Genomic DNA, 17560 nt, shown 5'->3' on the forward strand with positions numbered 1-17560 from the left:
ATGTTTGGTGATGTCATTGTGCAGCGGTTCGATGAGCAGATCGCATTTATCTAGTTTTGGTCGTGTTTTGAAGATGAAAGCATCAACTGCTTCATTAAAGCACAATTTCCTGCCTGTATGAGGCTTGAATGCTTATCTGTGATGGTATGGTTCCCATAGCGACCAGTGACTCAGCATTTTCAGTGTTTCTTGTTAGTTATAGAGCATTTCTCGATAAAGATCATTAGATTCTGTTCCAACATGACTTACAGGCACAGGCGTAACTTTCTGAAGGACTAGCGGGGGACAGTCCCCACCAATGATCTCCGCTAACAGAGGTTGGGTGCAGTTATCCGTGTTTTCTTTCCCTTTCTCCCGCTGCTCCCGTGTCCCGCCTCTCGGTGTTACATCATCGGATCTGTCGCTTTGACACATCCGATTTGTCGTTGCATTTCACTGCGTACAGAGTGGCTACATAGATGAGGGAGAGACACAGCAGCACCCAGAGAATTTAACCGGCAGCTACTTTGATATATGATTAAAGTCGTAGGGAAGTCATATTTAAATGTCAAATCATTCTGGCTTAAACATGTATATAAATGTCAGCCTGAACACCTAAATTCGGCCAATCATATATCAACCGTCATCTGTCAATCAAATTTTTTTATACGCAACGGTTGAAAACAGAATCCTTTCCTTTCCCATTGAGTTGCGTCCCAGTGTTCACGGGGATGGACGTCTGTGTCTTCGGCAGGCGTAGAGCTAACAGAACTGGCAGCGTTGCGAGGCAAGGGCTCAAACATGTACGGCTGGAAGCCTTCTACACCAAACCAAGCTTCTGCCGCCCTGGCGTCCTCTTCCACAACATCTTCGTCCCCGCTTTCCTCCTCTAAATAAAAAATGGATGACGGAGGAGACTCATCCACGACCTCCGACACTAAACTCTCCTCCTCTTGCATGTTTCCGCTGTCCATAGCGTTCCTTGACTGCGTCGTTTCTAAGGCACCAATTTATGTTTCCATTAGGAACCTTCGGTCGTCCAATTTGAACTTGCTGACGGTTCCTCAGACCCATTTTAAGACCAGAGGAGACAGATCTTTTAAAGCTGTGGCGCCTCGCCTCTGGAATGAGCTACCTTTTACCATTTGTTCTCTTGTTTGTATAGACACTTTTAAGAAACAACTAAAGACCCACTTTTTTAAACTTGTTTTTTAGTTTAATACTGTGTTTACTGTTTTTGTATGTTGTTTTAATTTATAGAAACCTTTTTATAAATTTGTGCAGCACTTTGTGACCCTGGTCTGTGAAAAGTGCTATAGAAATAAAGTTTACTTACTTACTTACTTACTAGTGCTACTTGGTCCCAATGGAATTTCCCACTGGGAACCTGCTAGCACTAAGTTGCTAACTGGTTAGCAGGATGCTTCAGAGACACCGGCCACAACCAAACTTGCTTGTGAACCTTCCGCCACAACAATTCCGCCCCCTTGATAAACGACCAATCACATTTACTTTATTAACTCAGTAAAGTAAAGTCGGCACCACTCGGAAGAATTCGGAAATTAAACTGTTGGAACAGCTGCTTCCCTACGACTTTAAAAGTTTACAGCTCACGATGTTTGTTCTCATGCTGTGCGACCCGACACTCTGATGCGATCTACCTGCTCACACTGCACGTCTAAAAACCAGGTGGGACTCAGCTCCGCAGTGAGATGGCGCTACTCGGACTCGTCTATCTGGAAGCCAAACAAAAAGAAGAGGAACATGAAGCTCACTAGAACTGTTCATTAGAATTGCTACTTGGTCCCAATGGAATTTCCCATTGGGAACCTGCTAGCACTAAGTTGCTAACTGGTTAGCAAGATGCTTCCGACAAACCGGTTACAATCAGACGTGCTTGTAAACCTTCTGTCACAACAATCCGCCCCCTTGATAATCGACCAATCACATTCACTTCATTCACTGGTGTAAAGTCGGGCACCACTCAGAGAATTCAGAAATCTCAATGGGATTTTGGCCTCGGAATCCGCTGTTATTCGTTATTTTTGTATACATTAATGTTTTTGGGCCATATATATATATATATATATATATATATATATATATGTATCAACAATAGGAAAGCATTCAATAAATATATGTTTGAGCTTATTTTTGAAAAATACAAAAATTTTCGAGTGGAGTTACTGTGTTCCCACCAATTACAAAGAGCCACCCTTGCCTACAGGGATCCTCTTATCTAACTGCAGACGTAGTAAATATAGACAGTGGATTTTGCTGAGAAAACACGTGTAAAATAAAATAGAGGAATAGATGAATTGATTCAAGTTTAGCTTTACTCTGTGAAACTAGTTCATTTATTTTAATCATGCTTAATAAATGTGCTCATCTCAGAGGCTCTGTGTCGTAAAGGCTTAGATCCTGGCAGCAGACGAGGCATCGGAGTATCTCACATTGATTTTAGCTTCTGGTTACAAGCCAGCGCTTGGATGGAGAACACTCCCTTCTACTTTCCTTAATTGTTGGCAGCGCCGTGAGACGGCAAAGAAAGCAGGCTCTATGATTATCTGGCTGATCACCCTGCAGCAGATACTCTAAAGGCGCAATGTTTGGTCCGTCACGGTTTCATTCAGGACTAAAGAGCAGCGGTTTATTTATTAAATGCATGTCTGATGTGTAGGAACAGAAATATAGAGCCTACAACAAGAATCTTTGGATATATATTCTGCTTTTTCTAGAAATGAAATATCTCTAAAAGTATTTGTATTATTTGTTTTTTAGCTAATCCTTCCAACATCACCTTATTATCTGTGTTTAATTCTGTTCAAGTTAAACTTGCAGAGTTGGAAGAGAGCCTCAGACATTGAAAGGTTTGAAAAGAGGTCCCTCTAGAGGACAAAATATATATTGCAGTTTACAATATCCTCAAACAGGAAATTTAAAGTCTCTTTTAAAGATTTTCAGTTTTGATATTAATAATGATAATAATAGACAATTTAATTTGTTTTACAGAAGAGACATAATAACTTTTTAATGAAATCCTGACAGATAAACTGAGAAAGTTTATTTTCTGACGTTTTTGTCACTTGCTTTTCAGTACGATACTTTGCTATTTTGGTAAATCCACTCATAGTCACTTAATACTTCCTGGACTTTGAAGAAGTGTTTTCATCCTGCTCTATAGTCACAGTTTTGAGCAGTTCTCTTGCAGACGAGTAGCTTCCTTTACATCTCACCTCTCTGTGTGCTTTCATGAGTTCCTCCCAACTGCTGCCAGAGAGAGCAAGCTCTGCAGCACAGGCCACATGATTCCCTGGCCTCCCCATGATGACTTTAGCTGGTATTTTTCTGTAGCATATAAATGAAGACGTGTGGAAAAATCAGGAAACACTGTAGAATATTTTATACTTTAAAAAGAAAAGTTCACTTCTGAACAAGTGATTTAACTACAGATAAAACCCAAAAAAGAGAACCTTGTTCTATTCATCAGAATAGGATTTATTATCATCACATTGTCACAAGTACAGAGCAACGAAATTCACTTTCACTGCTTTTTTTTTTACACATTGAATTCCTTAAACTGGATTTTTATTTGGTCAAAATTCAGCTGCAGATAATTTGGCTGCAAATGTGTTGACCTTTTGGTGAACTCAAGCCGAAGCAATCAACACTCGATGCAGCCGAGCAGCTTCTAGCCGACGCGTCACTGCGGTTAATGTTAGTTGTTAAACTCATTTCTTTCAAATCTAAAACATTTTCTGCAATAGAATAATAGAATTTCGTTTTTTTTTTTGACTCCGTTTCCATAAACATCACATCAAAAAGTTAGTTTTTTTTCCATGTCATGAATGTCTCTTTTGTTTTTTTTAACAACTGCAAACTTTAAATAAGTATTTCGGCAGCCGAATCCCAGGGAGCTGATAGAGCAGTTGCTTTTCTTCCCTCTAACCTTCGATCGGTGCTTCCTCTTCCGTCTCCCTTTTAGCTGACGGAGACGTCGTCCCGCTACGCCCGTAAAATCTCGGGCACCACGGCGCTCCAGGAGGCCCTGAAGGAGAAGCAGCAGCACATTGAGCAGCTGCTGGCCGAAAGGGACCTGGAGCGAGCTGAGGTTGCCAAGGCAACCAGCCACATCTGCGAGGTGGAGAAGGAACTGAGCGTCCTCAAAGCGCAACATGTACAGGTATGAAAACAGCCAATGACCAGAGCGGAGGTTCAGGTGTGTTTGAGCCAGCGACCTGAAGCAGTCGTCCTCTTTGTGTCCACAGTATGTCGCTGAAAACGAGAGCGCCATGCAGCAGGTCCAAACCATGCTGGCCAACACACAGAAAGACAAGCTGGAGCTGGTTAATCAGCTGGAAGAGGAGAAGAGGTGATGCATTCACTTACCTTCTGTGTCCCAAACTAAGAGATTTAAAAGATTCATCAGAATTGATCCATTTTTGGTCCAGTTCACAGCGAGCTCAGCTATCTTTGGAAGGTTTGCTGTTAAGACGAAAAAAAAACTAGGGGGGCACCGATAAATCGGCCCAGATTTCCTTAATTTAGGGTGATTGGTGATCGGCCGATATTTACATATGAAACCGATCTTAACCACCGATCTATTTACCTCCGCGAGTGTCTTAAAATCAGTTGCTATTCCATATTTTTTCTGATCTTTTGTTGAAGTTTTGTTTTTTGAAATGTAAAAAAATCAAAAGACCAATGTTGTAGTCTTAAGTTTGTTTTATTTAATATTTATTATTTAATTCATTTCTATGTCAAGGCTCTACCTCATGGGCAGTTAAAACAAGTTTATAATGGTTCAAGGCTATTGTTCAAGGGCATGTTTTTCAAGAAAAGATTGTAACATTGACAGTGAATTGCGATCTTGTAACACAGCGTTGGTTATAGCAAAAAAAATGATAAAATCGGTATTAACCAAAAATCGGAATCGGTAGGTCAGACTTTATAAAGATCGGTGATCGGAAATCGGCCGGAAAACTGCAATCGGTGCACCCCTAAAAAAAACCCAAAACAAGTAAAAAGAAAAACTAATAACAATATAGAAACACCAGTAAGGAGTTTATACCAGGAAACACCTTCTACTCTCTGGGAAGCCATGATGGATTTGTGAAATAGATTTATTGCTGAGATCTTTTTGGTTTCCTCTGCTAAATTTATTCCTTTTTACATTAAAATAAACCCTCTGGGTTTTTTTTTACAAATTTTATTTTGTCGTTTCTTATCAAACCTCATGTGGTCCTAATAGTAGCTGTTAGCCGTCAGACATTTTCTTCCAAAAAGGCCAATTTACAGATATTTCTTGCCTCCTTTGATAGCCAATGACTTTAATGCTTTTCTATAATCTTCTAAAAAGCATTTCTGTTCAAACTAATCATAAACCATAAATTAGCAATAATCTCTAGTCTAGGGATGCACGATATAATCGGCCCCCTATCGGTATCGGCCTTAAAACTGAATATCGGACATCGGCCACCCCACCGATATTTAACCCGATATTTGATCAGCTTCTGAGTTTCTAAAGTCTAAAAAAATAAATAAAAAATAATACTTCTTCTTCTTCCTCAAAAACTTCTTTTTTACAGACTTAAAAACTTCTAAAGACGAGGGAAAAAATATTGATCCATTAAAATATCACAATATCTTCATATGCTGATATATTGCCATTTAAAAACACCATATCAATCTCTTTTACTAATGAAATATTGCTATATGTCATCGTTATGCTACGAAATCCCCCGAAAATTCACCAAATGTTGCCATATTTTTATATGTTGATATATTGACGCGGTATCGATCTATTTTACTAACAAAATCTCACAAGAATTTGCAAAATATCACGAGAGTTTGTAACAGAACGATGAAATTTCACCAGATTTTGAAAGTAAAATAGATCGATACCGCGTTTTTAAAAATCGATTTGATATTAGCATATGAAAATATATGTGAGTATATTATTTTTCAAAGTGTCAGAAATGGATAACAAAACTGCTATTTTCAATGACTGCTTATTTTTGTCCAGCTTTAACATCGGTATCGATGTCGGTTATCGGCTACATGAGTTTTAAAATATCGGCATATCGGATATCGGCCAAAATCCCAATATCCTGCATCCCTACTCTGGTCTGTTACTGACCTTTTTGGTTATATAATTGCGAAGGACAAAGGACGCTCCAGGTTGATCATCTGTTTACATGATGAAGGAGGGACAAAGACAATTATTTAATTTAAATATCCTGCTAAACATCAGCTAGCGTTTAGCTGATGCTAACCCTCTGATGACCGTGGCGTTTTCCTGCTCTGGTTGATAGAGGGAGATTCTCAGCTCTCTGACCTTTCTGGCTTAGTTGTTCAGCCTCTGTTTTATTTACAGACACACAATAAATGCGGGATTAAGCCTGTTTTATTTTTTCTTAAAAAAAAAAAAAATAATGAAAAAGTTGCAGTCATGTTCAGTTTCAGACGCACCCAGCTGGTTTCATCATTAATGATGTGATTCTCCTCCGACATTGAGGAGGATTAACTAAGTAGTTGAATCCAGCAGATCTTATTTTATTCAACAGGTTAATTTTCTACAGTTAATTTGAACTATTCAGGTAAAAATCTTTACAAAAAAAAATGAGAGGGGGGGAAAGCTGGGTCACGGTATCAGACACCTTCTCCCTCTCTCCTCTTTCTCCTTCCTTTTTGAAACCCAGACTCTGGAGCGCTGCTGTTTTCAGCTGGGGATTTTTTTTCGCACTCTGCTGCTTATTTACACATTTTCTTTGTAATTAGTTTCTTTCGTTATCGCTGCATCAAATGACGCACGTGTTGCATTTAAGCTCAGGTACGAGGGAACTGCAGGTTACAGACGGGGAGACCTGATGCGATGCAGGAGCTGAGGACCAAACCGTTTATTGCTATTTCACTTTGGGAGGGGGGGTTTCATTATATTCATGCTTTGTTTCACGGTTTACTGCTGAAAAATGAGGGAGAACATGAATATTATTTATTTTACTGCTGGATTTTCTTTTTATATTTGAAAAATATAGCGGTACAAATCTTTTCTTCGTCTTTTGGGCCCTAAGAATCCTCCTAACTCCCTATTTATCTTCATAATTCTTCTAAACAAATAGTTAGAAATAAATAATACATAGTAATTGTGAACCGTTAGGAAACAATGTTTGTTTTTCAATGGAAATTAAAAGTGACGGCGTCTGTGAGCACCTCTCTGATGATTTCCAGTTCTTGTCTTTGTATCAACCAGACTTCTATGGTTGTAAGTTGCTCTATAAATTCCCTATATCTGTAAAAAAAGATCAGTTGATTGTTGTGCATTGTTCTTCAGAGCAGTGCTGAATATATTTATCATTGGCTTCCCATTATAATGAGCATATTTTCCGATTTATACAGGAAAGTGGAGGACCTCCAGTTTCGTGTGGAAGAGGAATCCATAACCAAAGGAGACCTGGAGGTAATTAACAGCTGGAAATAGCCGTGTAACTGATAAATGCTCGGTTTAGCTTTTAAATAAATGACAATCTATGTGCATAATGTGAGGATCACGTCTGTGGACCAGATAATTAAGATATATTTAACAAACATTTTGCAGGAGTTCAGCTGGGCTCAGATTAGTTCAATCTTAGATAGATGTATGGACTAGATATAGAGCTGGCTGACAGCTTAAATGGTTTTTAAAACATTTAAGATACACCTGAACTCATAATTGAAAGAGTCATTCATTCAGGATAAAAACACTGTTGAATCCACTGCTATAATGATCGCCATCACTTATATATTTTTGCACATGACATTAGAAAAACGACAGAGACAGATAATAGACTAAATAAGTTGATTTGAAGGTGATTCTCTCAGAACCTTCCTCAGGATGTTTTCTTCTCTTAGACGATAAACTCCTCAAAACTTGAACTTGCTAGTCAGACCCAAGAAAAACTATTTTACCTTGAATTCTCTTTTTTTTTAGTTTGACAACAGAATAGATTAATCATTATATTCATTGAAATGTCTTAATTTTTTTTAAAATTGTTTACAGAATAAAAAGAAACAGACCAACATTGATGTTAATAACTTAGAGGAGGTCCAGGACATGGCAAGCAGGGATATATATTTAGCTAGATAAGGCTGTTAGCCGCTATAACTGTGTGTTATGTAAAAAAAAAAAACAATAACACACTATTATAATGAGGAACGAGCATGTAGCAGTATTATTTTTCATCTTATTAAAAAACGTTTCTCCAATCATAAATGAGATATATATATACATTCACACACTCTCTAGACATAAATTAATTAGAAATGTTGGGAATTTTGCTGTTTATTTTTGACAGGTATACCATACAAGCAATATACTGCAAAAAAGAATCTAGAAATAAGTTAAAAAAAATCTTAAATTAAGTATATTTACCCTTAATTTAACTAAGTAATTAAGTTGACTTGCCAATAGAAGTTATATATTTACTCTTAAAATAAGATAATTAGATAAAATGCACTTGAAATGAGACAATGCCATTGCTTATGCATGTTTTAAATGTAAACTGTCTCGTTTTTTTTGGCAAAGTGTCTCACTTACCTCCTAAATTCAAGAAAAATGCACTTATTTTAAGAAAAGCTTTGCCAGTGTATAGATGCTGCCAGTTGTGTTTAACAGCCGTAGTTCACTAGTTGTTTATTTGATCATGTTTGTTGGTCTCTGGCCTTGGTGCTGAAATGTGTAACTGTAGGTTAATGTGAGTCTATCTTCACACCAGCCGCCCTGTCCTGGATGGCTCAGATATCGGACCAACGGCTCTGCTCTGACCTGCTTGATTAACAATCCATCCAGTCAGTCAGTTAAACTCATTTTGCTTATGTCCACCCAGTCTCCCCCTCCTTTGGGGTTGAAGCTCTCTGTGTCTCTCTGAGAGGAAGGAAATGTTGAAAACACCTGCAGGTCCTGACACCACTGGGCTGTCTGAAGGACATTAATCCAGAACTCTTGTGGTTCATCCAGATGTTGTTTCTCAGCAGAAGTGATGCCAAATAATTTCTTTAGAGGATAGACTCTGCTTTTTACCCTCGCCAGCAAGATATATTTGTCTTTTTTCTATCTTTTCTGTCACTGTCGTCAACCTGTCCCTTATTAACAGCAGCATGTAGATCATAAACTGGAGCTTTTGGATTTTCTTTTTTTTTTCTTTGGTAACTTTTTACAATCTGACCTTGGTGTTGAGATGCTTAGGAAATTCACTCCTGGAGTTTTTGGCTGCTGCCTAAAATAGTTTGCACTAGTGAATAATGGTTCTCACTGTAGAACTGTAGAGATGGCCTAATAACACTTTCCAGATCGATGGAGAGACACCCTACTGCAGGGGCAGAGTACCGCCATGTTTACAAACTGTACTGGAACTCTGGAAGTCGCTTCATTTCCAAATTTTTTTAATATAGTTGCTTATTTTTGTTTATTTATTTTATTTCAAAGCTTACAACAATTAAAACTTTAAATTTATATGCTAATTTCAATCTTTTTTGCTGTTTTTAAAGTTGCTTTGAAGGCTGTTCTTTGTTTACTTAATCGTCTGTGTGTTTAACAGGATCTGACTGTCAAAAATAAAGAAATAATGCTGGGAGTTTTGGAGGCAACCTGAACCAAAGATTAGTGGATCTTAGATTCAGACCCTTAGATTTATCCCCTCTGCATAGGGGTAACCTTTATGCACACATTGGTGGATAAAATACTAAACCTAAGGTCTGTGGATTTAATAAGATCATAAATTTCCTGTTGGGACCCAGATCCAGTGTTCTGTCAGAGCAGCAAACCAATAGTTAATACACATGCGCAAGATTTGCGTTTATCCCTTTAGGTTTGTAAGAAAAATACATTTCTAAACTACCTCAATAGGCATGTATCTACGACAGAGCATTAGGGCCAGGCTAGAGATTATTTTTTTTTTCTATTTCGAGAATGAATTCGTAATATTTAAAGTTGCAACGCGAATAGTCATAATTACGAGAATATAGTCATCATATGATGAGAATAAAGTCGTAACACTACGAGAATAAAGTTATAATGAGAATATTAATAATATTAAGAGAACAAAGTCCTAAAACAAAATTACAAAAAACAAGTTGTATTTTATGACAACTCTTCCAAGAAGCCCTTTCTTCCCTAAAATGAGGAATGTGGGAGCATCATGGGAAGTTCTACTTTAGCATCGGTTTGACAAATCAGGAAATCTTTTAGCAGCAGCATCAAACTGGGCAGGATGTCAAAGTGGACTCTGGTTGCTGATTGGTGGAGCTGGTCGGCCGTCATCTGGTGAGCGGAGCTCCAAGCTTTCTTCTGAAACGGGTTGCTGGACGATGACATCATTCTCGTAATGTTACGACTTTATTCTCAAAATAGAAAAAATAAAAAAATCTCTAGCCTGGCCCTAATACTCCGTCGTAGTGTATTCCTTTAGTTATGTACAAAAAAAAAAAACAATTAAAGGTCAGATTGCCATACAAGTAACTTGACTTGTTTTTTTTTTGTACATGACTAAAGGGATATAGCCTCGTGAGACCATCCTGATCTCGCGAGCTTTCAAGGTTTCACTCGCAGATCAGTCTGGAGACTCTCCGTTAAAGAAAATTTGGAGCCGTTCACCAAACGAACGTCCAATCAGCGTTGGCTTTGAGGCGGGTTGAGGTGTGACGCAACGAGAAGCGCGACAGTTCAGTCTAAAGAACATGGCGGCTTCAGCCGATGAAACTAGCGTTAGTGTGGCTATCGAGCAAGTTTTATGGGAATTACAGAGTATTTCTTCACTGAAAGAAGAGCAAAACACTGATCTGGAGGCTTTTCTTAGAGGAAAAGATGTTTTTGCTCTTCTCCAGACTGGTTTCAGCAAGAGTTTGATCTATCAATTGGCTCCTCTTCGTCGTCGCTCTGTTAGTACGTCATATGCTTCGTTGATCTGATTGGTTTATTTGGCCCGTCTATCACACACATAGGCCAATCAGCTAACCAGTATTTTCGCCCCTTCCCAAAATTACTTCAACGGAAGGTTTCCAGATGGATATGCGGAGCAAATCCTTCTGGCGGAGTCAGGTTAAAAGGGATACACTCCGGTTGAGGTCATTTAAAGTTTCTTTTTCCTACAAAACTAAAGCGATAAACATCTATGACTATGTGTTTGCTGGTCTGACATATCACCACCAATTCCATTGGACTCATGATGGCAGCATCCTGCCACTCTTGGTTAAGAAAAATCTTATCTAATGGTGTCTTCTGTTTTTCACAGGGAGACTGTATTTTTCTTTTTTTTTTTCTTTTTTATTTGCATACTGCATTTCTGTTTAGGCTTCAGGGTTGTTTGCTGAATAGCGCTAATAGAAGCATGGTTGGATTTTTGTTTAATCTGAGTCACTTTGAGTGAATCAAACACACCAGACTAATTTCTCTTGTGCTTAAACACTTTTTTTTTTTATTGTTTTACATTTTTTATTTTTTATTTTAATCTTGTGTCAAAATTTACAGCCTACATCAGTTCATCCGTGTCACAGTTTCAGGACAATCACTAAGAGGAAATGTCAATACATGAAATCTCAAATATTTGTTTTAATATTAATGGTAAAGTTCTCACATCAATGTATCCTTAAAGTAAATATTTAATTTTCTTTTGGGAATGAGGTTTTCAAAGATTAAATCATTAAGGAGGCAGGACTGGCATCTCTTTTGTAATAATTGCTTAAAAAATGGCGTGGGTTGTATAAAATGCTGCAGGAATAAAACCCAGCCTGGAATGATCTTCAGCTTCACTCTGATCATCTGCTGCCACTTCTTATTCCTCTCTGATCTCTCTTCGTCTTTTTTCCTTCAGCCTTTTCTTTTTTCTTTCTTTTTTTTTTCTCTTTTTGTTTTTTTCTGTAGACTCAGAAGAAATTGGAACATGCCCACATTCGTCAGCTTGAGCAGAGCCTGCTGCTCGAAAAATCGAGAGCAGAGGCGCTTCAGAAAGAATTAGAGAGGCGAAGGGTAAAAAGCATGAGCCCGCTGCCTGTGCTTACTGTCCTCTGTCTTTCTGCTTTTTTGTCACAAGCTTTTAGAATAAGCTGCACTGCAGTCATCTTGTCTGCCTTTGTGCTTAAGTTTTAATTTAATCTCTAGAAATTTAACTGCCGTGTTTTCCAGATTATAGGGTGCACTTCACTATAAGCTGCCGCTCTGCTGTACAAACCGCTGATCTACTGAAGTGTTTCCCACCAAACCTGTAGGGGGAGCTCTACATATACCTCCTGGAGTAGGGAGGAAGAAGAATGCTAGCTCCCGTTAGCTTGTTGGTGTCACCATAGAGATAGGCTTTTTCTCAATCTGTGTACTTGTGCATTCTCGTGTGTTCGTGAAACATCATCAACCTCAGCCCTTGCATAAGAATAGCAGACTGAGAACGGACGGACAAAGTCCCCGGATGTTGTTCTAGCCCCTCCCTCTTTACCCAGCATGCATCAGAGCAGACTTGTCCGTTCTCCAGACTAACAGCTGTCCCAGCATGCACTGCAGCAGCAGTAGGTTCCAGGTTAGAGCTCACAGCGCTCAGAGTATTAAGTTAAAAGTTCTCTTTTCTGTTGCTGTTGTTCAATTAAGTACGTTTTTAAGATCGCTATGCTAACTATGTAAGGGCAGTGATAGCCATGCTAACTTTGTAGGGGCAGTGATAGCCATGCTAACAATGTAGGGGCAGTGATAGCCATGCTAACTATGTAGGGGCAGTGATAGCCATGCTAACTGTGTAGGGACAGTGATAGCCATGCTAACTCTGTAGGGGCAGTGATAGCCATGCTAACTATGTAGTTGCAGTGATAGCCATGCCAAATAAGTAGGGACAGTGATAGCCATGCTAACTATGTAGGGGCAGTGATAGCCATGCTAACTCTGTAGGGGCAGTGATAGCCATGCTAACTATGTAGTTGCAGTGATAGCCATGCTAACTGTGTAGGGACAGTGATAGCCATGCTAACTATGTAGGGGCAGTGATAGCCATGCTAACTCTGTAGGGGCAGTGATAGCCATGCTAACTATGTAGTTGCAGTGATAGCCATGCCAACTATGTAGGGGCAGTGATAGCCATGCTAACTATGTAGGGGCAGCGATAGCCATGCTAACTATGTAGGGGCAGTGATAGCCATGCTAACTATGTAGTTGCAGTGATAGCCATGCTAACTATGTAGGGGCAGTGATAGCCATGCTAACTCTGTAGGGGCAGTGATAGCCATGCTAACTCTGTAGGGGCAGTGATAGCCATGCTAACTATGTAGGGGCAGCGATAGCCATGCTAACTCTGTAGGGGCAGTGATAGTCATGCTAACTATGTAGGGGCAGCGATAGCCATGCTAACTCTGTAGGGGCAGTGATAGTCATGCTAACTATGTAGGGGCAGTGATAGCCATGCTAACTCTGTAGGGGAAGTGATAGCCATGCTAACTGTAGGGGCAGTGATAGCCATGCTAACTATGTAGGGGCAGTGATAGTCATGCTAACTATGTAGGGGCAGTGATAGCCATGCTAACTCTGTAGGGGCAGTGATAGCCATGCTAACTATGTAGGGGCAGTGATATCCATGCTAACTATGTAGGGGCAGATATAGACATGCTAACTCTGTAGGGGCAGTGACTATGTAGGGGCAGTGATAGCCATGCTAACTATGTAGGGGCAGTGATAGACATGCTAACTCTGTAGGGGCAGTGATAGCCATGCTAACTATGTAGGGGCAGCGATAGCCATGCTAACTCTGTAGGGGCAGTGATAGTCATGCTAACTATGTAGGGGCAGTGATAGCCATGCTAACTCTGTAGGGGCAGTGATAGCCATGCTAACTATGTAGGGGCAGTGATAGCCATGCTAACTCTGTAGGGGCAGTGATAGCCATGCTAACTATGTAGGGGCAGCGATAGCCATGCTAACTCTGTAGGGGCAGTGATAGTCATGCTAACTATGTAGGGGCAGTGATAGCCATGCTAACTCTGTAGGGGCAGTGATAGTCATGCTAACTATGTAGGGGCAGTGATAGCCATGCTAACTCTGTAGGGGAAGTGATAGCCATGCTAACTCTGTAGGGGCAGTGATAGCCATGCTAACTATGTAGGGGCAGTGATAGTCATGCTAACTATGTAGGGGCAGTGATAGCCATGCTAACTCTGTAGGGGCAGTGATAGCCATGCTAACTATGTAGGGGCAGTGATAGCCATGCTAACTATGTAGGGGCAGTGATAGCCATGCTAACTCTGTAGGGGCAGTGATAGCCATGCTAACTATGTAGGGGCAGTGATAGCCATGCTAACTATGTAGGGGCAGTGATAGCCATGCTAACTATGTAGGGGCAGTGATAGCCATGCTAACTATGTAGGGGCAGTGATAGCCATGCTAACTATGTAGGGGCAGTGATAGCCATGCCAGTCCAGGGACTGACTGCAGTTCTACTGTAAGCTGTCTTGGTCAAGGTCAATGACCACCGTACCTGACATGGAACAACCAGACCATGGATATTGCTTTAGGTTAATAGAATATAATCATTAGGCTATTTATGCTTTTTTTTTTTTACAGCTAGACTACTGTGCGTCACCTTGTAAATGTATTAGTCTGAGTTGTTAATAAAGTGCAGAAAATGGTTCAGATAATGTGCAGACATGATGTGAAAGAGAGAACTAAAAGCAGAATGTGAGGCTGGAATGAAAGTTGGTATCAGTCCACTAAAAGGATGCGTTCAGAATTAGCCTGTGCTGCATGAGAGCCTTTACGCCTATGGACGTCCACCATGACAGTGAAGCTGATGGAGCTTTTTACCGCCAAGATAAAAGGGATTTTAGCACCAACTATTACCATTAGCAGCAATTCAGTTTCCTACAATCAGTTTCCTAGAGGAGGTAAATCCAGCTACAGCTCACTTTTTATAGACTCAGATTTAACCTTTTAATCTCACAAAACACAACAAATATTGTAAGGCTGTTTCCAGAAAATTAAATCTTTTATTTATTTCCGTAATTCACTTTATATTCCATATTTGATGAGTTCCTCTGTAATTTCAACAGAAATAGCTTAAAAAATGCTTAGAAAAGAAAGTTACACGGTCACTTTTAAAAGGCTGACAACTTCATTGTTTGCAAATCCATCTTTTTGTAGTTCAGTCATTTAATTAAAAAGCTTATTTAGTTTGCGGCTAAACTTTGACTACACGTACAGAGAGATAGAGATCACATGGCATGCAGCGCCTCGGTGAGCTGCACTGCGACTCTCAGTCAGGGTCTCATTAATAATAAATGTGGAGTCTCTCCATATACGTTATTTTTATTTTTCTTAAGGCTTCAAAGATAACTAAACACTTTGAAACGCTTGATTCCTGCTTCTGTCAACAGGGAAGGCGCAGTCATGTTGCAGAATCCTTGAGGTTGGGCAACAGAACCAAGGTGAAAAAAAAAGATGTCATCTTGTCTTGGCTTTGATCCGCTGCTGAGCTGTCTCAACTCTCGACTTCAAAATCAACTTCAGATGCTCTCGGCGACATTAACCTCCTATAGATTCTTCCTTTTTTCCTCGTTTCCCTTCTGTACTTCTGTATCTGGATGCAGTTCAGCCGAATCAGTTCCAAAAGAAATGTAAATAAATAATAATAATAATCTGCGCTCGATTGTTTTCACACACGGTGGTCCTGCTCATCGTGCAGCAGGTCTTCCTTCGTCAATCTGCTGCTCATTTTTGGACTGTTTTAGTGTGAGGGATGTTTGTTCTTCAGGTTTGGTGTTGCCTTCCTCACATCTGCTTGGCTGCTTTTAGATAAACAAAAAAAATAATTTGCACTCTTCCCTCATCTTTTTGCTTCCCTCCACTGCAGCACATTCGGACAGCCACACATTGATCGTTTGGCTCCTTGCTTAAACATTTTGGAAACGATGCATTAGCTTAAATGTTAATATCTCTTAGCTTTTATTATCCAGCCCTTGATGGCGCTCTCCTGAAATAAAGAAGGAATTTAGTTACGGCTGCCAGGAAAGAGATCCGTGGTGTGCATCAGCAAGATGTGACACTAATAATGAAAAAGACTTAAAGCTCACTTAATGAGCGCTTTTACATTAATCGGGAAGAAATTCAGCAGCTTAGATTGTTGCTTACGGTTATAAAGCCTCAGAAATTATAACCTGGTCTCCTTTTAAGTGCCTCCTGCTTCTGTGTTTTGGATTCCAGCCTGTCGACGGAGTCTTAATGAACCTTAATTAAGCTTAACAGGCAGGTAAAGTGAGCAACAGCTCAGGAGACCAAAAAAAAGACCAACGGATTGAGTTAAAAGCTTCTATTTCGTTTTCCCAAACTGTAACATTGTGTTTTATCCAATCTACTTTCATTAGACGCCTGTAAACAAAACACTTTGTCACAATCAGCTTAGCTGATTAACATCTGCGCTGCATTAAAGTATTTTGACAAATTTTTAAGGAAAATGCTAAAATCTTCCAACTCTTATGAAATGGGGATTATTGGACGGATCCCACAGGGTGGCTCTTTTTCATACCCAGAACTGAACTAGTGACAGACAGATCCTTTCAATTCTATTCAGTTTATTTCTATAGCTCCAATTCACATCATGTCATCTCAGGTCACTTTCCAGTTCACCAGATCATCCAGTCAGATTGATTCAAAGTTTTCTATCTAAGGAAAACCAGCTGATTGCATCGACTCATTGACTCTTCAGCAATCCCTCACACTAAGCATGCTTGTAGCGACAGTGGAGAGGAAAAACTCCCTTTGAACAGGAAGAAACCTCCAGCAGAACCAGGCTCAGTGTGAGCGGCCATCTGCTGAGGCCCACTGGGGTTCAAGGAGACAGAAGCAGACATAGAAAAAGAAGCATAGATACAAAAGGCAACTGTCAACCAGCTCCACAGGCGGCCCCGTCCAGGAAACACACAGCCAGGCAGACGAGCTCCGAGCCAGCTCCCATGTCAGAGGATGAAGAGAGCACATCCAGTTAGTCACAGTCAGAGAAACAGGACTACACTGGAAAACAGGCCAAGCTCCAACATCTAGAAACAAAGGTGTTGATGGCAGCAGCACAGCTGATATTTCTCTCCAGGATGGAGTCACAGCCAAACAGGAACAGACCAGATGAAGCTACTATGAGAAAAAGCAGAGAGAGCAGAACGTTAGAGATTGAACTAACAGATTCTGCAGAGTGGGAGAATAGAGATAGAATGAAGCAGGATGATGAAAAAGGGGTCCCTATGTCCTCCAGCAGTCTAAGCCTATAGCAGCAGAACTATAGAGAGAGCTGAGGAGATAAAGGAGCCTTAAGCCTGACCTTGGTCTCAGTCGGACCGTTTAAGGCTGAAGCGTTGACCTCGCCTGGATCCTTGCAGATTAAATGAGGGTCAGCATTCTGAGACTTGAAGCATTATGAATCAGCCGGATTGAAGAAATGTTGAGACTGTGTATCTGACTGAAACACCCAACAGCATTGAGTTTGTTCACAAAGGGGAGTTTTTAGTTCTGATGCCTGAACAAAGAAAACCTATTATTTCTTTCTGGATCTGTCCTCCCTGTCCTCCACAAAAAGCTTTGAGAATTAATCAG

General features: G+C 40.0%; 1 protein-coding gene across 2 annotated transcripts in view; it reads left to right on the plus strand.

The window, feature by feature from the left end:
- clip2 (CAP-GLY domain containing linker protein 2) overlaps positions 1-17560 on the plus strand; it is a 73981-nt gene that overhangs the window by 33410 nt on the left and 23011 nt on the right. The window contains exons 6-9 of one of the 2 annotated variants that reach the window (XM_038303702.1): positions 3965-4162; positions 4248-4351; positions 7378-7438; positions 15355-15405. In XM_038303702.1, the coding sequence (XP_038159630.1) occupies positions 3965-4162; positions 4248-4351; positions 7378-7438; positions 15355-15405 (414 nt within the window). The remainder of the gene's footprint in view (positions 1-3964; positions 4163-4247; positions 4352-7377; positions 7439-15354; positions 15406-17560) is intronic. The other variant, XM_038303703.1, reaches the window with a different exon arrangement.

Source organism: Cyprinodon tularosa, unplaced genomic scaffold (genome assembly GCF_016077235.1).
Source record: "Cyprinodon tularosa strain WSP-4 unplaced genomic scaffold, ASM1607723v1 ctg518, whole genome shotgun sequence".
In the NCBI taxonomy this organism is placed as follows: Eukaryota; Metazoa; Chordata; class Actinopteri; order Cyprinodontiformes; family Cyprinodontidae; genus Cyprinodon; species Cyprinodon tularosa.